General features: G+C 40.3%; 1 protein-coding gene across 1 annotated transcript in view; it reads right to left on the bottom strand.

Moving 5' to 3' along the window:
- Nucleotides 1-4554: 4554 nt before the first annotated feature.
- Nucleotides 4555-24637, bottom strand: part of LOC306741969 (cGMP-inhibited 3',5'-cyclic phosphodiesterase 3A-like) — a gene marked incomplete at both ends in the record, with an annotated part of 64043 nt that continues 43960 nt past the window's right edge. Inside the window, 12 exons of the mRNA XM_079224305.1 lie at nt 4555-4868; nt 5506-5788; nt 8637-8798; nt 9957-10160; nt 10689-10888; nt 11529-11642; nt 11861-11972; nt 12214-12351; nt 12481-12632; nt 13612-13685; nt 21114-21271; nt 23584-23844. Coding sequence (XP_079080431.1) covers nt 4555-4868; nt 5506-5788; nt 8637-8798; nt 9957-10160; nt 10689-10888; nt 11529-11642; nt 11861-11972; nt 12214-12351; nt 12481-12632; nt 13612-13685; nt 21114-21271; nt 23584-23844 — 2172 coding nt within the window. The remainder of the gene's footprint in view (nt 4869-5505; nt 5789-8636; nt 8799-9956; nt 10161-10688; nt 10889-11528; nt 11643-11860; nt 11973-12213; nt 12352-12480; nt 12633-13611; nt 13686-21113; nt 21272-23583; nt 23845-24637) is intronic.

Genomic DNA, 24637 nt, shown 5'->3' with positions numbered 1-24637 from the left:
TATTTGTACATAGATAACAGTTGTGTGCTGCTATATTAATGCTCTGAATATTGTATATTGCTCAATTAAAATAACATGGACTGAGAGAGGGACTTGTGGAGTAGCTGTGGTCGTGTTGTGACCAATTCAACATAGCCAAATATTTCTGAAAAGCATTTGAATAACACTTTACAATTATGAGAAAATGGATAAGACTATATAGGTTCAAGACTCAAACTGTGTTCGAGCACCAAGATGGTCTTGATGAAGCATAACATCTTCAAAAGAAATGATGTCATGTAGATTTCAATTCTAAACACAAGTCAAAGATGACAAATAAACACAACACAGACGCGGGGATACCACAGAAATTATAGTCTTGTAATTCAATGTATTCACATTACAACATCCACATGGTTCAGTTTGTGACAACTTCTAATGATCTTCAAATATATTCACTGTATGATACATAATACCAATATAGGCACTTCCAGTAAGTCTGGCAATATTGAAGCTACAGTATAGTGTCTAAATTACAAAATGGTAAAAATAAATAATGTATATCTAAAAGAGTTTTTGTAGTTTTAAAATTTCTCTACTGTACAGCATATATGTATATTGTACAAAATGGAGCGTCAACCTGCAAGAAAATTATTTTACTTTCACAAATACTGTGTATTTGGACATATTCTTACTTGTGTAAGTTTTAGTACATGTGATAAGTGCAAGGTACTAGTGAGAAGAAAGCAATTATTTAATCATGTGTCAACTATATAAAAATACTCATCTCATTTCGTTATACATAATCGTAAAACTTGTTTGGTTCCCATGGTTACAATAATGCTTCATGTGTGAATAAGTATATGTCAATGAAATAAAACCAATTAAGACACAAAAAATACACTTAGCGGTAGCAGTTCAAACGCAAAGTATTGACTTCAGACTGATGTGACACGGGACAAAATGCATCGCTATAAATGAGAGAGACCACCAACAAACTAACACAGTGGTCAGAATCTCATCCCCTTTAAAGATGAGCGACGTGGGATGAATGCTCGACCACTGATGCCGGTGAGGATCTCTGATCTGCACACTGAGCACTTGGCAGATCAAAGAGGAAGCACTAGGAGAAATATGCTATCGGTCCTTCTGTAAATACAGATTTCCTCTGAGCATCTGAGAAGAATTGAAGTATTACTTTCTGCATCACTTTGCCCTTCATTGTATCACCACCTCTACTTTGTGAGTGAGCCACTACTCAACAGTAAACGCTAGCCAAATAAAGTCACATTAGAGGCGGATGGTAGAACAAACACAGATACACACACACACACACACACACACACATTATCTTGCTCTCTCTTTCTCACACACTCACTCACACACACACACACACACACACACACACACACACACACACACACACACACACACACACACACACACTGTATACGTTATTTATACATTCACAAAGCAAAATGTTTAAACCGTTTAAGTTGATGTAATTATATATATTTATAATTCTGGACCACTTTAACAAAGAAGTCTTTGTTGTATTGAATTGCTTGCCAATATAACATTGTTTATTTGATCTAATCAGGTTTTTCAAGATGCTGAATAAAATGTATTTATTGTCTATGTCATGATGATTATAGCTCATTAGGGAGGAATTGCAGGCAACATCGAGAACACGGGAGGCTTTTTGTATATAAGATACAATGAGTGAGGCGACACATGATCATCAAAGACCACAACAAAGAAAAGGTCTGATTCAGTGGATCTGATTCTCTGTCGAATGCATTTCTAATCAGTGGGTCAACCAATCCTATTCAACTAGTTTGGCCTAAAAGCTGCAGTTCCTGAGTTGGTCGTCCTCCCCTTGACACTGCAGCAGAGAGCAGCGTCAGGGCAGCAGTTAACGGGCCATCACGGATGTAGTACGCTGTTCACCTCAGTTGGGAACATTGGGTGATATTAAGAGCGTGCCAATGCCGGATACAAGGACACGGAGCTCGACACCCGTTGTAATTTACATCACGGGAAAGCTCTCTCATATTCTGTCCACAGGTTAACTTGTGTGACGTGCAGCCTTTTATGGATCAGTTTAAAGAAAGGAGATTATGGAGGAGAGATGTGGTACAGCATGAGATGAGAAACCAGCGCACAAGAAATTAAAATGTGCATGTAGGTCATCAGAACTCGTCAAGATTAGCAGTGGATAATTCATAACATATTGCCTCACTGCACTCATGTGTGACAGAAAGTTGACCTGCCAACTCAGTGGAAAGCACTTTACTTGTTCAATTTAAGATCTACTTATGGTCTCTCAAACACTTTTCTATGTGAATGTGAATTATTTACTTTAAGCAAAGTGGGATATTCTTCAGTGACATTTTGCATCCTACTCCAGCTACTGTGTAGTTGGTTATTTAATTGGTTTAACTTGTGGCTTTTTCTTGGTTGACAGTAGGGGATATCATGTGACCTCAAGTCAGTCAATGTTGTTAACAACTCTTGGAGAGCACTTTCTCTTTGTTTCATTGATTTCACCAATTGAATGTCTGGAGTGACGATTGCTACAGCTGACATACTCACTACCTTTGTATATTATCACAGTGATTGTGAAGCAATAAGAAAATTATGACCCCAAGATTTGCATTAAAGGTAGAGAATGTCATCTCTGAATATAATCACACTGTGCTACCAATGCAATTATTGTCCGTCATAAAAAAAGTGATGGGACACAACATTTTAGGGCCATGTTGGGAAAGTACGAGAGACGGAACATTGGGAGAAAATCCAAATGACAAACTTGATGTTTCAAAGAGTAAATGGTAAATAAGACATACTGTAATGGACATCGCCATCGTCTTGGCCATTACTGAAAATGTAACTTTTACTGCGATACATATCTATTTCATTAAGATAAATATGTTCTACTGGCATCAAACAGCTTCAGAATTTAGCCTCAGATAATTGTAGCTGTCAGTCTTGCACCAACACACTTTTATCAACCTTGACTTCCCTCTGTATATTGTATAGCAATGGATTTGATCTATTAGATTGGACTTTCACTTGCAGAAGGACTGTCTGCTTGTAACTCTGAGAGAATGAATGTCTCCCTGAGGTGCCAGGAGAAGAATTCCGAACGATGCACGGTGTTTAGAGGCAAATATGTTATAATAGTGAAAGGGGTTGTGGCATAAAGGCTCTCGGCCTTCTATGAGCATATTTAAAACTAGCTTACGATCCCTGCATATTTGTAACCGTAACTGTAACTTACTGTCCTCACAGGTGATACAGATGTTTACTTTGAATTTCAACAGTTGAGTTTTTCCTGAGGGTTAAAGATCAGCATCATTTGCAGTTTTTTTTACATCATGAGAACCAGTAAATAAAGACTAAAATACAGCACACTGAGTCCAAATACATAGTCAGATAGTCAAAAATTGCACACAAAAAAAAAGACAAAAGAAGTTGTAGGACAGTGTATTAGTTAGTCTACCTATGGCCATCTTCAAAGAGCGTTATAGGATTTTACATCTCCTTCATTTTAGTGACTTTTGTTGAATAGATTATGTTTCTGCTTCTTTGTGTTTTAATAATGCAGTTTTTTGTCCCTTCACACTTTGGTAGTATTACTATATGTTCTGTGTACTGTATTCCCTTTTTGGTTTTGTATTCAGCACAGATTACTTTCCAACTCCCCCTCTGTTGCCTTGTCAGTGCAGACCTCTGTACTACATTTGAGATGGCACGAATAAATCTGCTGGATCTATCTATGTCCTCTGCAGAAGGATTGTGCATTTGAGCACACTAATTTAAACATGCAGACACACACGCACGCACACAAATACAGAGTGTAAAGAGCCTCGAGTCTCCGACCATAAAGTAATATGGCTACACCAAATTGTATAAAGTACTTAATTTGGCAACAAATGTAAGACAAAAAAGTGCTATCATTTGATTTCATATGCAAAATCCTATGGGTGAGGCATTCATTTTGGCAGAAGTTGAAAGGAATAAAAGATACGCCAATGTTCCTCATTTGATTGACTCCCTTTATAATCCATATATATATATATATAGAAAAAGAAAACATATTATGGCCCATGTGAGACCTCAAAAACTCTTGCTAAAATCGAAACACAAGTACAAGTAACTGTGATATCTATATATAATTGCATTCAGAAAATAACTATGTATAAATTGGCAGCAAATGTCTGCAGTCCTGTGTTACCACATTGGGTTGAGGTCTGTGCAAGCAGTTTTCCTCTTCTCTTGACAGTAGCAAAAGAGTCTGTATCCCAAAGTACACAAATAATCCTGTATTGCAAAATGGAAAGCTCCTTTAACTGTTTGGTGAAATCAGATATTCAGATAAAATGTGTAAAGCACAAATTTTCCCACCCTGTTTTTTTTTCTTTCTGTATAGGCACACATTTCCCAAACATCTACAGTGTTGTGTCTAAGTGAAGTGCTGGCAAAGACAGGAGTCAGTTGATAGGATAAGAAAACAAGAAATATTTCTTCACGTCCTTGCCCTGACTGGCGCCATATTTCCAATTGGCTGTTTCACTGTGGGTCCCCCTCCGCTAGTTCCACTGGAGGTTGAGAGTCCTCCTGCAGAGAAACGGGCCACTCGGGTTCCTCCACCCCCTCCTCGGGATCCTCTCCTTCTACTAGCTCCTCTCGGCTGCCTGGCTCCTCTTCCTCCTCGTGAATAGCCAGGATTGGCTCGGCTACATTGTTTAAATGGACAGATTCTGCTCCTTGGCCCTGTTTCTGGGCCTCCTCTGCGATCACCTTCTTCCACATCTCGTGGTTCTCCAGCAGGTGGTGGGTGATCTGGCAGAAGACTTTCCTTCTCTTCTTGGATGTTCCTTTCTCTGAAAAGAAAATAGCTTGGTTCATTATTTTTTTTACGACTGATTTTACACATTGTACGAATGGAAAAGTAACTAACAGTTGCAGCCATTCATCAGCAAGCAAACCAACCGTCTCTGGCTTCAAGTCATTGGTCTCGCAGTCAGACTGTGACCTTTTTGACCGAGGCTGAACAATCACACTAAAGCAGGTCCAAATGGCTCAGCCAGTATCACTCATAACTCTTACAGACATTTAAGATGTCTTTGTTCTCTGTTTCTGTATTTAATGAAATATTAAAACTGGGGGTGGGGGACTGATATGTTGTAGAAATACGCACTACAACATGCACAGTGCTTCTCCCAGGCTGGTTTAGAAGCTTACTAAAGGCTACACTTCCCTTTGGCTTTCCAATGAGTTGTTATTGATAACATACAGTATTCTGATCGGAGGCTTTGTAATCTAATGTTGCAATGTTTTTTAAGATACAAAAATCCGCTAAATTTATTTCCCATCGTTCACATGAGAAACCACTGTTTAATGTCCTTCAGAATATCCTATTGTATAAACAAGTCCCTATAACGAGTCTCTGATCACTTCCTGTTTAGGCTTGCAGGACTACTCCAGGTTTATAGCTTTGTTTTAGACGGTAGTTCTTACGTGATGCTTCTGAGCTGGTGGACGTGTCTTCCTCTGCAGTATCCTCCTCCTCCTCGTCCTCCTCGTCTTCCTCCTCGTCCTCCTCATTCTCAGTTATCTCTGGCTCCTCTTCCTCTGGGTTGGGCTCCACCCATCGTCCAGGCATGAGGCTGGCTGAATCGTAGGAGTTGCACAGCGGTCCCACAATGTGCGTGATGAACGATTCCTGGAGTTTGGCCAACTGGGGTGCCGCTCGGTCCATGAAGGGGCTGACCGGGAGGCCCTGGCTGGACTCCTCGTCACCCTACATGACCCACAGTAAGACATGGCATGATTCACCTTTCAACATACAAAAGTAATTTAATTCATACGTGAGAAAGATGTCAAGCCAACGTCTATCGAATTATTGTTTTCACAATCAGAATAAGAATGGGACAGTTAGTGCCAACTGCATCAGAGAATTGAAACCAAAGGAAATGATTTGAGGCACTGTCAGCTCTTAAAACATATAAAGGTAGTACAAAATAATATAATGTATATCTTTTTCATTTTATAATTTAAAACTTAAAATGTTATAAGTACATTTTATTACAGTGAAAGTATATCAAAACGCTCAAACGATGGCGAAATACACACAGCCCGTATTTAAAAACTGTGCCTTTAAACAAGTCGTCAGGATTTTTTAAACCATTTCACAGTTTTAAATGCAAATGTTCTAAATATGGCCCGGTTTATTTCCGGTTGCAGTGTATGTGAATGACATCAGCAAACAGGACGTTAACATGGACCCCAAGCTGTTGCCTAGCAGGGGAATTGATATGTGCGGGTTTAGAAAAAGGCTGAATGTAACATGTTCTAGTAGAAACAAGCATAATATGTCCCTTCTAAAGCTGGGCATAGAAATGAATCAAACGCATCCATGAAAGTCAATCACACAAAGGCCCAAAGAATATAGAAAATAGTGGGAAGGCTGTGGAGGCAATAAACAACAGCTATTGAGAGGTTTCCTGGTTTCCTTGGGAACTGACCTCAAGTGCCATCTCATACACTTTACAGTAGCATGCTTTTGTTCCCACAGAACAGTGTGCTTTTCATGTTAGGTACAATGAGAGTCATCAAAAGAAGGGATCTAAAATGGATCTCCGACTTGTTGGAATATCTTGACAGGTGAACGTACGTAAAAGAAGGGGTGGAGCTCTGAGATCCAGCCGCCACCATGTCGACATCCCAAACAGATGGGTAGATTTCAGAAGCATTGCAAGGAAAGCTATCTCTATAAGATATGTTTCAGAAACAGTGGTATGAATACAGTGGGCAGTTCTCCCGAAGCTATCCAAATAAATACAAGACTGCTCATATTTGGGAGTAGGACATTCGGTGTATGCAACATGTAAAGCCCTGTAAGCCCAAACATTCATACAGATTCAAGACACCCAGTTCACACATCTTAATCAACTTCAGAGATTCTGTCAGCATGGCAAACAAATCTTATCCTCAAGGCTCTGTCGACATGTTTTCTGGAGCTCCATGACAAAGTGTTTGATGGTGTGTGTGCTTTGTATGTATGCCTGAACATGTTCTGTATTGAGGAGGAGTTGTCTTGCTTTGGCCCTTTTCTTTAAGGTTGTTTGACTCTCAAGGAGGTCAGTGTAATCACAGGCTTCTTGCCTGGCCAGCTGGCGTGTGTCACCACATCTAGCAGCCCTAAAATGATTGTCCCTGAAGAGCATTTCTTCATCTGTGAGTCCCCATAGACTTCAGAGAGGCTCGTAACAAGCAGATTGAGTCACCTATCTGAACCAGCAGGGTACATAGGAGCTTACTGTACTGTAACAAAGGTCACTGGGGGTAGCCTTAGATTCAGTTGATTATAGCAGCACTGTGGCCACTTTATTAGGTACACCTGTATTAATTTAATTTAAACGTTTAACATTGTAGTCATAGTTAGTAGTAGTGTTGTACTAGACTGTATAATAAACTGCATAACACAAACACAATATACAGTAATACAGTCCATTACAAAACCACCTCAAACTATGACCTCAGTAATGAACATATACCTGAATTTGGTAAACAACAAGAACTGAACATGATGAACTAAGTCAAGGTAAAAGTTATGACAGAGCTGTGAATTGCAATATATGTATCAGGTTTACCTAACAAGGTGGTCACTGAAAGTATATTCCACCTGAGGCCACAATTACACACTATTTTATTACACTGACAATAAAGCCCAAACTACAAGAGACCTTTACTTTTCTCTACTGTTTCCACATCTTATGTAAATAACATGTAAATGAATAAGGCAAAAGTAGAATACATAACTGAACAGATGCATCAATCTTGCCATTGAATTATGAAAGCACCTCACAGAATAACAGTTATCAGGTGGAGCGCTGCCTTATCTATCTCAATATGTCAGAAAGATTTAATAAAAAAAATTAATTAAAGGGAGAAAAATCAATCAAGCTTGAAGTCCAAAGTCTACATAGAGGAAAACATAAACAGGGGAGGACTGTATTTCAGTTTCTGTACTTGCTTCTATGGGTTTGAGACGAGACAGAATTAATTTCTAAAACACAGCCCGGGAGACTATTTTAAATATATTTATTTAATGGGAATACATTTTTGTGTCTCACCAGTTATATGTTCACGTCTGAAGAATGAGGACATTTATTATATTTACATTAAGGGAATTCTGGTTGGTTAGGGATCCGACTAAAGGGAAGGTTTAGAGGTTGTTTCAGTGTTAAAGTTAGAATTATGGGTAGGATAGGCATGTTAAGATTAAGATAAGGCATTTAGGTGTGGTGCTGAAAGGATAAGGTTGGCAATGCTCTTTATTTTTGTGAAACAAATCCCATGAAAAGATAAAACTAAATTTTTTTTGTTTTGCTCATTTCTTTCTACAAGATACATCTTAAACAACAACAACATCACAAATACTTACATTTCTTTCATAATACACTTTAATTGAACAATAAATAGCAAATAATGTGGTGGGCTAGTGAGTATTTAAGGCACCAGAACAGTGTACTGTATGTGAGATTGACTTAAAATGGTCTTAATAGTAATGAAGGAACATGTCACCAAGAGCAATGGTGAACAAATACAAACACGGTCTAAGTTCCCATCGGAGACGGCCCACACACCTGTTCATAGAACTCGTTGACGATGCCCTCGGTCCACTGCAGATGCAGGTCCTTGCACTTCAGAGGCCCATTGATGTCCGCCAGTTTAATGCACATCTGGCAGACCAGCAACCTGTCGTTCTCATTAGACCAATCAATACCCGTGGACGGATCATCCCCCACCTAGGGGATCAACAGACAGACATTTTTACATTTAAATACTCAAATATGTTGTCAGCATGTGATATTATCTTAATGTAATGAATGTGTTCAAAGATTGTGTAATCATTTTAATGTCTCAAAGTTGTACCTCTCACTCCTGTTATGAGTCACATGAACAAACTTGTTCCTGATAAAGTTAATAGGTTTTCATTACTATGCCTTAAATACGTTATGACCACTCATAGTTTGGGTAAGATATAACCAATTATGCAGTTCCCTGAACTATATCTGTGACATATTTTATTATTAACTTATTTCTACGCGGTAGCTCTCAAACCCATGAGGTTAACACTTAAATTAATAAAAACACTGTTTGAATTAATTTGTTATTTCATGCTAAATGAGCTTGAGATCTGAAGAGGGAGCAGCAGTCTTATCATTCTCACCTAATAATTCAGGAAGCTGACGATATCAAGTGAGAAACTTGACGGGTACTTCACAGAAAGCTAATTTGCTTCGAGGAAGAGCCGAGCAGTGAGAGACATTGCTGTTACTTTTGCCAGCAAGCTGCGCGCCAGCTAACAGGCCCTGGCCATCAAGCATGGTACTAATACTCAACATGGAAAAAGCTCAAATCCAAAGCCAACATTCTGTCTCCAGTTCTTGAAAAGCTGCAGGGCGCTTTGTGTCGTTAACTTGAGCTGAACATACTCCAAGTGCTGCAATGTTCTGCACAAACAGACCTATTCTTCGAAAACCACTGGACATTTCCTTTTCAATAAATATTTATTTTTTGAATATTAAAAGAGCTTGAGGTATGAATGTATACGACAAGCACCTCTCATACTTTGGACTCACAATGCTGAATAATACTGCAACAATTTAAAGTTGGTCCAGGAAATTTCTCATTCAGCCGAGTTTCCAAAGACAACTAAATAAAATAGCAACTCATAAGTATACTTTTACTATAAGAGGAAAGGGATTCAAAGCGTTGACCTATAATCCCAAACCCCCAAATTACTTAAATCAAAAGTCAATAAAAATCCAAGACATTTTGAAGTTTATGTTGTTGTCAACTTAACATTCTCATAGGATTGAATCACTACATTTGTATACTCTTCAGACCTAAAAGTCACATCTTTTGAATATTTAATGTCAAACAATTGATTCTAGAACTACCTTCGCGTTGAATTCAGCAAGGAAGTCAAAGTGCTTCTTCAGATCAGTGGCCAATATGGCCTCAATGACCAGGAAACGGAAGCGCTTGAACTCCCCGTGGTTCAGGTTGACGAGAAAGTTGTACTCTGGCCGCGACATGAAGAGGTTCCAGGCTGAGGCAGCGTGGTGGTTTTCCAGGACGGATCGATCGTTGTAGAGCACTGCCTGCAAACACACAAAAACTTTACATTTACATGAACAAGTATAGATATTAATGTATGTGAATCCAGCAATCCCGCACATACAATACTTAAGAGGCTGGATGAGTGTGTGTTTAGTGTGTTAGTATATTGTCAAGATTAATAGAGCCACTGCACTGCATTGCTACCCTCTGATAGATAAACAATCTTTCAGTAGTATGATGGCATGTTTACCGACATTTAGGACGTATGTCTGGACAGAAAATACTCTTTACAAATCCAACACTGACATTTCCTCCTCATTGCTTGTCAATTGCTGACCAGTCACGGGGAGCTATTGTAAATGGTGATTGTCTGATTGTATTTAAAGATCGATGACTCGCCAGTGCAGTTTGGCAGTGAAATAGACAAAGTGGAAGAAAATCGGCAATCAAATGATCATCTTGTTGATTCCAAAGAATCAGTCAATGTGAAACAGTAAATCAAGCAATTGGACGTCGACTGACTTTCCTCCTAATCAGATGCCGTTCTCTTGGCTGAATAGCACGGGTACCTGTGGGGCGCTGGTGGCCACGAGGAAAGCATTGGTCCGCCCGGGGTGGTCGTAGTCATGCATTGCAGCGGCCACATAAAGGGCCATGAGCTCCAGAGCCGGTATGAGGCCTGACAGGCAGCCGTAACCATCTTCTGACACAGTGTAGGTCTTTGAAACCAGGAAGCCCATGTGACTGTGTGTTATTCCACTGTCGGAGTCTAGCCACAGGGGAGCAGACAAGGAGAGGAGGTTGAAGAGCAGGGTGGCAGAATTTACAAAAACACACAATGTACTTTCATGTGCACATGCCTAAATATACACACACTCTGGAGCCCCTACACACACACCCTCACACACGCAGTAACACAAACGTGAACATTCAAATTCACTTATATGTGGATCAAAGGGATGGCCCTAGTAAGGCATACAAATGAGGTTATGGAAATATGGGTGAGAGGGAACTCTAATCTTCCTGCAATTTCATGGTGTTCTAGACTTCAAATAGTGGTTGGTACGTATCTGCAAGTGCCAAAAGCCTGGGTAAGATAAGACAAACTGTGAGTAGGATAAGAACACACACTCCTGCAGGTTTGATGCTTCGACATTAATGAGATGGCTCACAGTGAAGCTGCAGGCCGATGGGAAAATATAAATAAAAAGTCTGGCCTACATATCGACAGTCTTTGTGATAATACATGGCTTAACAAAAGTTAGAAAACTCGACAAAAAGGTATGCGGAGCTCATGTGTTCTAATGCGACAACTTATAGCACACTGTTGTTGAGGGATCGATTCACATACACACCAGCTCCCCCTCCAGGACACACACATGTCTGCATGTATGTACTAATGGACACACCTGAGTCACTGGCAGAGCCGTGGTCCGTGATGAGGCTGGGCAGACCAGGCACAGCCTGTGTGGTGAGGTACCAGACGGCATGAAGCACATCTGTGGCGTGGACCCGGTTGTGATCTGGGTCAGAAAATACATTTTAAAAAGTCTGTCTGCGTTATCTTCCCCACCAGGGGGCACTGTTACGCTGCTTATTTTTCCTGTAACAACATAAAGGATGCAAACAGTCATATATGACGGTATGACATTCCCCTCTAGTGGCTGGTTTCATTGTTACAGCTGCAAACAAGATTAGAGGGAAAATGAAGGAAACTCAAAAACATGAGGACGGAGCTTACATGGTATGTCTCTGTAGCCATTCTCAAGGGCGTGGAAGTAGTTCATGAATTCATTTACAGGGATCTTGAAGGTCTCAAACAGGCCAGTGTCTTCAAAGAGCCTGTAGGAGACCTGAAAGAGAGTTTGTGAACATTTTACAACTTGGATAATCATTACATCACAGTTAAGAGGGGTATAATCATCTCTGCAATTCGAGACTAGTCTATACATTTATAAATGCAAAATACACATAATGTTACTCAATAGTTTGTATTACTTTCAAGCATTTTATTGCTGGAAATGTCTCCATCCTTATGCAAATAATCAATAGATTTATTGACCTCTGGCCATTGGTGTTCCCAGATGTGCTCACCTGACTGAGGATCCGTCCACATTTCCCATTGGTCTTCTCCATCAAATTGAAGATGGGGAAGTTCCAATTATTTAGCTGACTCGTCAAAGGCTCTAAATCCTCCATAACTAACGGCTCTGGAGCCAGAATTGGTTTGTCCTGTGGCAAGTGAAGAAAAGTGGTGAGACAAATAGATACAATGTTAATAATGTATGTTCTAATATGACAATATGATTGCAGGTTTGTTGTGTTTCAATAACAGAGTTGTACTGTAAGAGCAGTCGTTACCTCGGGAGGTATTAGTGGGTGGAGGATGACATTCTGGGCAGGGTTTTTTCCTTCCTCCGTGTCCTCCTCTGTGTGTGCTACATCACTGCTGTCACTGTGGTTGGCTTCGTGGGTGCTTTCATAGTCTGATGACACCATCACTTGGTCCTCTGCTAGTAAAAGACAAAAACAAAGAGATGTCACACTGCGGCCGAGAGGAAACTGATAAACTGATGCATATCGTCAGGCTTTTACTTTTCTGGTCAAATCCCCTTCATATAATCCCACTTTGTTATAGCTGGTTATATTCTGCAATTCTCAAACTCCCAGAGATGGTGGGTGCTCTTGTTCATTGGGACTGTGGCTCAGTGGTGAGCAGGGTCGTCCTTCAATAAGAGGATCGGCAGTTCGATCCCCGGCTCCGCTAGATCATGTCAATGTGTCCTTGAGCAAGACACTTAACCCCAAATTGCTCCCGTAGCTGCACCTACGGTGGCTGAATGGTTGATAATCCTGATGTAGCTCCTCTCATCAGTGGGTGAATGATGTCATGTAGTGTTTGAGTGGTCGGAAGACTAGGAAAGCGCTATATGGGTCCATTTACCATCTCAGTGACTGCTGCCAAGCCTCTGATTTAAAATATATGTCAGGTCGCAAAAGTCTGACTGCGTATCGTCAGAAAAACTGGTTTATATTTCATTGCTGATTGCCTATTGAATATTTGCAAACTGACTGCCTATTGAATATTTGTGCAATGGTGAATGTTAAATAATCTGTTACCCTGTGACTATAATGGATTGACACCAACATCTGACAGTCACCTTTAAATTATAATCATCTTTAAATTATTGATTTGACATTGCAACATCTATGTATGTATGGAGAACCAACAGGATACAATGGAATTATTTATATGTTTCCTGTAACAACACAACAAAAGTAATACTTGGGATGGAATTTGATTTTGAGGCTTTCATGCAGCAGTTCAGTTTGGGACAGGCCTTTTTTTGCTTTACTGTATATATTAGACTCCTATATCAGCACATTGTAATGGGTGCAGACAGTCTCAGAGGAGATAAAGCATAACGTGCTAACGTTGCTGCTTGGAGATAGTGGAGGCAGTGACAGGGATGAAGAAGACTGAGAGCATACCTGACCGTGGTATCCTGTCTCCCTTGTCTATAGAACCCTCCCCATGGCTCAGTCTGATGTATGGTCTCCCACAGCTGTAGACAAGAGAGGTTTGACAGGTTGGAGATAAAGTGCATGAAAGGGAAACGTTATATTTGACGTTCCCTGTTGTATTTGCAGCTGGTGCTGTGTATGTCATAATCAATCAATTTAAATTATGTCTAACGTCAATGCTATGAGACTACACATGTAAGACTGCTAAATGTCAAAAAACAACACATTTTCTGGATCAATTTGATCTACTTCTGAGACATATTGCATCTAAATGTGCACTAAAAGATCTGCACATCAAATGCTAGAATCAGTAATGACGTTTTTGTAGGATGAGATGAAATTCCTGAAAAAAAATTGGTGGTTATCAGACTTCTGCATTGTTGGTTTTGCCTGGCAGAACAGATGATTAAAAACCAAAATCAACATAAAATGTGAAAATATAAACGTGCATATGCAGACTGGTTCTGTACATGTGCGTTTGCTTGTACAGAGCAAAATGAGCAAGCCTTTGCCGTCTGTAGCTGCGCCAAAGAATTGGGAATAACGCCATACACTACATCTGTCTTTGATGTCTCACCAGTCGACAGAAGACATCGAAAAACAAATATAATGGGATTCCTACTGTGCTGTCCCCACATGAACCAATGCTGTACAGATGCGTCAAGACAAATACTCATTAATGAACGTAATGGATGCACACATTAACACAGTGTAATGAGAATAAACAAACAAACAAATTCGAAACAGTTGCGCTGTTATAAATGATTCACAAGAAATCGAGCCCACCCTCTTTGAGCTTTTAGACAAATCAGTGTTAGCCCCCCGAGCTGCTCTCAACAGCTTTTCCATGTTTCTCCACTAAGGCCACTGTCAAACTGTACATTTAGGTGTTTCCAATTAAAATACCTCTCTCTAAATGTTGTAAAACCTGCCTTTTTGGGGCAGGAAATGTCTGCCGTTAGAGCATGGTGTCACAGGGAGCACAAAGTCCCGTAGTGTGTCTATCTCCTTCTGATAAATTGTTTCTTGAGCGGTTTTGAGTCATACCCACCCGGCCTAATGGCCCTGAGGCCCCAACAAAGGCAGTTCTGTTGTGTTTGCGTGGCCAGGTTGGACCACTGTGTGTAATGCCTAGCAGGTGTGGAATATAAAATAGTTTGATAGTTTGGCGGGCGAACAGTAAGTACATTATTGTCAGGGGGGTCTGGGCAGGCAGCAGCGCTCGGCTTAAAAGGTTTACTTTTAATGAAAGTTGAAGAACTGGCAGACACTCTTCATATTCTGCTAATGTAGCAGAATAACCTCAGCTACTGACATTGAGCCTTCGGCACTGAATGTAAATAAGAAAGTCGGCCGCCTTCACTCGAGGAATCTGTCAGTCATGTATCGAGTGACTCTGCTTTTGTCACAGAACCTCTTCTGAGGAGTAGTTACAGCAGATAGTTACAGTCATTTCAATGTCCCAGTGAGATGTACCTACAGTACCAAGACAACAGTTGCTTTGGTTTCAACCCTGGCTCAAAGAAAATAATGTATTTTCCCTGATAACTGCTGTCTTAACTGCTGTCTGCAAATGTGTTTGCTTTCGGTCAAGGAAACAAGCTGCATCCTGTTGTGTGGTTAGATTTAGACAACAAACACACAAGAAAACATGTCCTCTCTTGTGCTGCAAGTCAGTATGAAGTTATTCATTCTTTAACCAAAACAACATAGTTTTTCTTTGCAACCAACAAAACATGAATTATGATGTTGTTTCTACAAGTCGTCACCAAATTTACCAAATGAAAAACATTTGTCAATCAATCTTATACATTAAGGGCTGCAACTACCTATTATACTATTGTATTATAAATTAATCTGCCAATTATTTATTGAATTAATCCATTAATTGTTTGGTCTATAAAGTGTCTAAAATTTTCCAATTGTCTGTACAACATACCAACAGGGCCAAAATGCTTACATTCTTAATTATTCACAGAAAATATTCACCTTTGAGAAGCATTATAGAGTTGATATCTGGCATGAAAATATTTGTCGATTGACGAATTAATTGATCTCAGCTCTAGATAAATTCTTTGAAATCCTTTTGTGACTTTGCAGATAATTTTATAAAGTAAATTAAACATTTCCTCATTATAATGATATAAAACCTAATTTACGTTTTAATTCAAAATGTGCTTTTGTGTTGTAGACAATTTCTAGTATATAAACATTATGTGTAGGACACACTAAAGGTCAAAGATCAAATGTGGTGTCTTGCTGTACACATCATTTTAACAAATGTTAATACGCTTAAGATGAATTGCCAACAATCAAGTTTTTCTCTGAAGTAGAAAATGACTCTGTTCTCAAAAGCACCTTGGCATTCTCCAGAATGAACCTTCGTCGAGTTAATTATCCTGCAATAGGAAATACTGTATGAATTGCAACATTGTCTGCGTTTGCCATGTTGCTTACCTGAATAGTTTTGAGCCATGCAATAAGCTCCAACTGGCCTCTGCCCGCTCCCCTATCCGCTACAGTTTACTCCCAGATTTTATACTCAACCACTCTCAGCAGGTTGACAGATTACCTTTGATTCAGAGCCCAAACAGACAGTGTCCTAGCCAGGATAAACACAGCAGCCATTATTTCTGCTTCCAGTAATCTAGCAACTCTCAAGCCAGATGACGTGAAGAAGATAAGAGCCCAGTGGCCGGGGGTCAGGAAATGGAAAGTATTCAATCGGGCCCTTTTTTTACCGGGTCTGTGTGATTAAAAAAGAATGATATTGTAGCTTTGAAGTCGGCGTTATTCCGTCTCAACAACGCACGTCACTGAAAGCTGACATGATGGAAAAAAAGAAGCCTAATGTCCTAATTAAGATTGTACAGATTTGATGATGGAGCAGAGAGAAGGCAATTGAAGCCATGTGCTCATTTTCTCCCCTCCATGGGTTCTCTCGGCTTCACCCAACCAACTCTGCTTCTAACTTTTCTGATGGGACTCATTACATATCATAAATGATTATTGGTTGTTTGTTTGATCTGTGAATACATGTAGATGTCACTGTGTCCTGGCCAGCTCTCAAAAGGCATAACAAATACAGGTTAAAGTACATAAATCACAAAAAACACTCCGTACTACTTCACAAAACTTGATTGTTGTGTGAAAGCCCACTGGAGAGATGATGTGTTGGCAGGTTGCCGATTGCTCTTCAAACCGCCACCGTTTTAACTCAAAAAAACGTCAAGTAGTCGTCAGAAGGCACTGGCCCTGTTTAGGTTTAGCTCGTCGCGGAATCCTTAACCAGCTCTCTTTTTCTGGAAAAGATCCAAACGCCTCAACCAAAATGTGAGTGTTACTCCGAAGAGAGCCCTCTCAGTTGCAGTCAACCAAACCCAGAGACTCTCTGTTCTCTCCAATTGTGTCTGTATAGCCCCTGCCAGAAGAAGCAGCTGTGACAGTGTGTGTGTGTGTGTGTGTGTGTGTGTGTGTGTGTGTGTGTGTGTGTGTGTGTGTGTGTGTGTGTGTTAATTGTGAGCTTGCGGTGACTGGGGAGAGGCCCAGGTGTTTGTTTATACTCACACCACCATAAGTGGCCATAGCTGGGGCCTGCTGCTGGGCCGGGCTGAGCTTTAAGACCAGGTGACAGGGCTTTGTGTACAGAAGCTGCTCAGCGTGCTTACATTTACAGAACGTGTTCAAGTATCACACTGTCATTGTGCAAACAGACCCAAGCAGGTCCCTGAAAGACGCAGCCCACACCGGCCTTTGGAGGGCTCAAGACGCAAGACAAAACAGTGTGCAGATCACTTTTTGAAGTGCAGTAAACAATACAAATTTAGAACTGAAGGTTGGATATACTGTAGTCAACAGAAGTAGACTTTTATATCCGTTTTCTATAATTAATCTATTCTACTACGGCAATTTAACATTCAGGTCTCAATTGCATGGATGACACCTTGTACGTGTATTGTGCAATTATTGGTTTGTTTTATTTTTATTTTTGTCTCTGCATCTCCATGTATCACATTTTTGTCGTGCAAATATTTGAGCAAGTGTGTTATGTATTGATTGTTTATGAGAGAATACAACCAAACCACTTGATTTTTATCAACCAGCAGATACACAATGTGATAGTTAAGTAATAATGTCTATTGAAGACTCCTCTAGGATTGAAGCTATTTAAAAAGTTTGAAACCTTGTTGAACGTTTTCTTGACATTATTTAACTTTATATTGAGTTGTTCAGTGACAGATATTGATAAATAATTTTAAACGCAGAATTTAACCGATTCTAAAAGTGCTGCTTCATTAGTACGAGTTTGTATTAGTATGAGGATGTCACACGTCACCAGGAGCTCTTTCTAAAGTATTTCTACAATTCAAAGAAGACGTTGTGGTCAGTTGAATATAAAGACTTGTGTGTGGAAAGCTGTCTGCAGAGTGTTGAGTGATGATGAATCATCTCCCCTGAACCTTCAGAATCCGCAAGTAATGTGCTTTCTTAGTGGTCAGCAAAGAATGTACTAAGTTTGCAGGGGACATTTAGAAAGAGGACCTTCTACTATATGTAAGTATTGTACTGACAATAAGGTAAAAAGCCCAAACTGCACCTAATATTTGACTCGAACACTACATAAGTATCGGATAAGGAACATAAACTGAGATAATACTGTTGATGTGTCTATACATGTACCATGAGCTTGGATTATCTGACTGCTCGTTAGCATGTTTCTTCAGATAGCTTGGCTTAAACACTCCCCTTGGAAGACAGGAGCCACATGTTTTTACGGGACCAGTTCAGTTTTACAGTGCAGCTATAATCAATAACAAATCTCCTCACGACCAAAAATACTTTGCAATATACAATTAATGGTAGGCTGGCCTCTTCAACTGGGTGAATTACCTTCAGACAGATATCACTTCAAGTAGTTTGGAGTGCAAGCTATACAAACTATACTTCATGCAATGAGCCAGTATCATCCTTATGCTGATTGGATAAACTTATCACATGCCAATCACTGTGATTGGTCTTTGCTTCTAATTTTCCCTGCCCCTAATTTCCCCCCCAAAAAAACATGGCAACTCTTCTGGAAACATCAAATTTCTGCAAAACTACCCACCCAAAAATAATTTCTCACTTTATCTAAGGTGGGAAATAGGCCATGCAGTAGCAGAGTCATGCCTCATTGCACAGCAGTGAGTTAGTTTTTATCTAAAGGTTCACTAACTGGTCCAGTATGTACGTGAGCGAGCTGATTTAAATCTCCAGTTGCAGAAATGAAATTGTAGTGGAAAATAAGCTTGTGAGATGTATTCGTCTGACATTGATAAACTTTATTTATTAGAATAAAATATGTCCTCACACTAGCCTTAAATACAGTAAACAAGAAACAAGATACATCAATTGTTCTTCTGTATGTCTGCACATACACTTTCAAACAAATGCAGCCGAACAACACAAAGGATATCTATTTTTGTTTGAATCCATGCAGACTGTTCAGCAGGTCTTTGAGTCAGGCATCAGACGAGGCTTTCTGAAGTTTTTTTCACATGAATAATTGAGCTCAAGCTTTAGTTTAGAACAAAAGTTATTGCGAAAATTAAACAAACTAACTACAACAACACGTACACACATATACACAAACCTGCACCATGTACTAGGTCCTAGTATTTGGCACATGACGAGCATCCGTGGCGCCGCTTGGCAGCACAGAGACGCCCAGAGGCCTCTGTATTTACAGACTAACGCTGATCTTCATCTCAACACTTTCATGCCTATGACACAAACTCCACAGGGGAGGAACTGAATAAGGTAGATGAAAAACGGAGAGACTCTTTCTTGTTGAGAGATGCTTAATATTTTAAAGACAGGGAGCATGTGCTGTCTGGTACTGCTTGTGCATCCACATCACAAAAACATTGTGTGCACAATAACTCATATTCAAGTACACACGAACACGCACAGCTGAACATTTTCAAGTTGAATCTCCAGTGATCTGCAGCCTTTTGAAATTCATAAAAGTGTTCGAAAATAATCCAAACATAACGTCACGGTAATCACAAAGTAATTGAAAGGAATGCAATCTCTGCACTGAGCACAGCAAATTATGCTGAAATGTTTCATTTAGTAATCGTAACCATTCTAATAAATTGTGTTTATTCTAGTTTAAATGCATCAATGTGATTTACTGGCTAAACATAAAATAGCAGAAGTTATTTGTTGTTTGTTGGGTTTTCAACAATATGGGCCTGTCGCGTCTTGACATTTCTACTAATTCACTGCATCTGCATTAGTCCTGTCAGGACACAATGGAGCAACCAGGCCAGATTTTCTCAACAGCTTACACAAAACAAAATGCAGCCAAGCATAAACCCCAGCACAAAAAGACATGCTTTCATGCCCGCACACACACACACACACACCCATGAAAGCTCACAAACGCTCATCAATACTGACACATATCTTGCAACCTTCTCTATATCCCACAACAATCCCCACCCTAAAGAAACAGTCTAATACATTTTTACTTTAATTAAAAACACAGTCACTACTTAGAGTAACAGATAATCACAGTATAATGCATTGCAATAATTATTGAAATGTCTATGGGAATTATAATAAACTATGATCCTGAGCATGAGCAAGATGAATTTCAGTGAGCAGCAATTATGAATTTATATGACACTTGACCTTGTAAGTCATTACAAGATGCTTTATAATGTGTTATGATTGTTGTTGTAAGGCAATACTGATATATAATAATAATAATAATAATAATAATAATAATAATAATAGTAATAATGGAAAATACATGTAAATATATGTGGTTGTACTGATTTATGATTTTCTTGCATTGACAGTATATATAAAAAATAAAACAACATAAATATGATATCTCCTGCATGCATATCTACTTCTGAACCGTGATACTTCTGTGTAGCCTGAGTCTCATGCTATCTTCAGCTCAGCGTGCAGAGAGGTTTTGTGTGTCTTAGTTATTCAGGTTAATGCGTTCGCCCGTGGGGCATATTTCCATTCTGGCTCCCATGCACACACATCCTCTTCCGTACTGCTGCGCCATTACTGTTCACTCAAGCTGTCTTTGGTATAACTACAGCCACACTGCTGGGAATAAACCTCTAAACCCTCAGAGTGATGCGTCATACTGTGCTCGCCATTGTAGGAGTCCTCCTTAAAGGATTTGCACCATAGTTATGTATAACTACCTTATTATGTATAACCATAGTTATGTATAACTATGGTAGAATGTTGCACAGTAGCACCTAATTAGTATACTGAAAATCCAAACTTTTTTCCCCTTCCTCTGGGGAGGAAAAAATAATACGGCAGGCAAAAAATAATGTAAGAAATTAGACTGCATTTGCTAAATCTGCAACTGAAGCACAAGTAAAAGTAAGTTTCTGAGGATAGGATGCTGAGAGAAGAATGAGACATCGGTTTATCATCTGTAGCTCAGGTACCTGCAGGCGAGTGCTTCATGGTAGGGTTTGATGCTGGCGCTGCGGTCCCTTCGGACAGGGCCAGGCTCAATGGTGGGCAGGCCTGTGGCGGAGGTGGTGGTGGTCCACGTGGAGGAGATCCTCCTCAGAAGACCAGGGTGGAGACTCCGCCTCAGACGCTGCACACACACACACACACACACACACACACACACACACACACACACACACACACACACACACACACACACACACACAGTTAACACTAAGGGAAAACCTTTCTCAGCCCTTTTCTCCATAAATTAATAAAATCCTCAGCCATTCAAACTACAGGTAATGAAAAGAAAAATATGTCTTAAGTCAATTTGATGATCTAGATGAGACAGTTGTGTTTCATGAAGATGAAACAAATGATGCAGCTGATAGAACCTTGAACATATTTCATGTGGCACTTTCATTTTTTGGGAGGAGGATATTGGAAGGCAGCTGTGCCAACGATGACCCTTACGATAACATTATTAGATGCAATGTTAGTATTGCATTGTACAGATATATTTCATCTCAGATAATCTGCCTCTCTGCTTCTAATTCTCTTCGAATGTCTCTTTTGTCTTGTTCTCTCAGTCTCTTTCTTGAATCTGTCTCGTCTTTGCTCTTTCTCTGGGATTCCCAGTGGTCTGTGCCCTTGTGGTGCCTCCATCTGTTCGGTGCTACGCAGCAGCTTGGCTCAGCAGCGCTAAACATGGCAGGCTCTCTCTCTCCCAGTCTTCTGCAGAGTGACCTAGTAAAGATCGCCTCAGAATCCTGAATGAGCCCATTCACAGCAAGGCCTCATTTACTGAGCGCACACACTCAAACGCGTCGTCGGCTTAACCTCTATAGTGGACATTTCACTGACTTTCTTTTGAGGCTTTACCAAAACCTTCATTTAAGACCAATACAATTGCCTGATTTTAGCATGTGCTGATTTCAGTTGGAGATTAACCAATTTGTGAAGGCAAATGTATGCAAAACACACACACACCTACAAAAGAACAATGCCCAATCAGCACATACTATATGTACACACACACACACACACACACACACACACACACACACACACACACACACACACACACACACACACACACACATATATACAGACAGAACTGACACACGTATGCACTCAAAAAATGTTAGCACATACCAGGGTTGTCCTTAAAACATCCTGTGTATGATGCTGTGACGATTAGACTAATGTATTACATGTATGATTTTGCAGCACTATGGTTCTATTCTTTCATGAAAGCCCTTCAGATGCCCACCAAAAGCACAAAAAAACACATCACAGAAACACACGCATCACCATCGTCAACAGCATGGCAAAAAAAAAAAGCATGGCAAAAATAACACGACTTATCTCTATCACTGTTTTGTAAGAAAAGTGAGATTGATGAAACTTCAAATATTTCATAATTAGTTCTGTATTTTTTCATGTACAGTGTGTGCTTCTCCTTTTGTGCAGCACAGAGAACATATGCTGTGTTGGGCAGGAAATGGGTTTTGGAAAAGTGCTTGAAAGGCATCAGTATGCACCACGATGGACATCAAACTCTTAGCCAGGAGGCAGAAAAGCAAGAGCAGGGCTTTCCACTCCTGCATTAACCACCTTGACTCCTCCTGCTATTCTCCTCCTGGGCAGTCAGAGGCTGCCCGTCATCTCTGAGGGCAGTCTCACAGGCACAGTTTGTCTTAGCTACTTTTACAAAGTTTAGCCGATGTAAAAAAACAAAAACAAAAAAACACCTGTCAACCAAATGATTGGCTTGATGGCATGGCAGCCATCGACCACACACCAGCATCCAACACAGCCAGGATAGGTATCTTCCTGATTGATAACTGGATCCATAATTGTGGTGGGGGGTCCAGCTTTGTTGACATATAGACGTCCCTCTTTGTAACCTTTTGAGAGATGTGTTCACCTTCATGTCGTCTCCCCCTTTTCTTGACCACACACACACACACACACACACACACACACACACACACACACACACACACACACACACACACACACACACACTGTCTGGCTCTGCACATCTGTCATGTTGACACAGCTGTGGCTATGAAAGGGAGAACGCTGCTCAGAGCAGTAGACACGCTCTATTTTTCTTCACTCAACTCTATGAAAATACGCTCCTTCATTTGATGCGAAAAGCTCTGAGAGCAGGAAGCACTCATTAGCTGAAACATGGGCTAAAATATGAACATGTGTGTGGAGCGCTATGTGGCGTATAAATCATTTGGCCCTAATAAAGCGGACTGCATTTCCATTATTACAGCCGTTTCCCCCCCAAAAAGAGAAAAAAGTTATACTACTACTTTTGATTAACAATTCTGACTTTTGATATGTGGTGAACTATCCTCACTTTCATCTTGACTTCCTGCTTCTGCATATCTTACCAGTGAAGATGAAATCATGACACATGATCTTCATTTACAGGTTTACCTTATGGATGGACGTCTTCTCTCCTTTCTCTGGTCCGTCCTCTGAGTCTGAGAATGTGTAGGCATCGCCGGGGTTAAGCAGTGGAGCAGGGCGGGGCCGGTGCAGCGACTGGAAGGTGAGCTGGGTGGTTAGCAGATTGCTGACGGCCCGTAGTGAGGTGCAGGTGTTGGGGGGCAGAGAGGGGTCAGCCAGCAGGTCTGAGATCAGTCCGTGGGCTTCTCCCATCACTGCTATGTCCACCATGACAGTGGTGCCTGATGACTGTGGCAGGGAGAAAGAAAAAGGAGCAATAAGCATCACTACTGCTGTGGCTAATTAGATTTGATGCTCATTAATGGCTGGATCTGATAGCGGCTGTGTGCAGCTTCTTGGTGGTAGGTGTGAAGAGCAGCTGTGTAAACCATGTCAGCAGCTCGTGTGTGAGAACATAATGTGTTTAACGGTGACATTGGCATCACTCGTGTTGCTAATTCTAACGAAATGGAAGTCAAACTATGCTGAAGTTATGTCTTTGTATTAAGACAGACAGTTCCAACTCTCTCAGTGGTGGAAACTGACAGTGTATTTGCTAAAATGCTATTAGTAAGTACAATTCTGTGGTATTTATTATTAAAATTGTTTATTTTTGTGCAATTCTAAGGTTTTTGTAGTGAAATTGCACTAATAGATATGTTGGATATATTACTAGAAGCTGTTGACCATAGAAACAAACCCAGAAAGAATTATAACTTGACTCTCAAACTCATAATTTCTTAAGCTCATTGTTTTTGCTTTATTGTTTTGGTTCAGTCTCACTGCTCCCATCACCAGCTAGCTCAAACACTGTACACTTCCTGCCGAGTGCCAAACCACCGGCGGACAGAGTAAGCGACAAGTTGGTGAACATAGTGCAGCATTTAGCAGCCAAAGAGCCAGATATGTTTCCCTGGAGAACAAGATGGAACCACAAAGATTCAGGAATTTCTATTGGACTTGCAATAACAACTTTATCAGTGCATGTGCCCAGAAAAAGCACATAGAACAGGTCGTCTTTTTACCACAAGGTCCAATCCCC

This window comes from Taurulus bubalis, assembly GCF_910589615.1.
Source record: "Taurulus bubalis genome assembly, chromosome: 9".
NCBI lineage: Eukaryota > Metazoa > Chordata > Actinopteri > Perciformes > Cottidae > Taurulus > Taurulus bubalis.
This window is presented reverse-complemented; position numbering and strand designations above follow the sequence as displayed.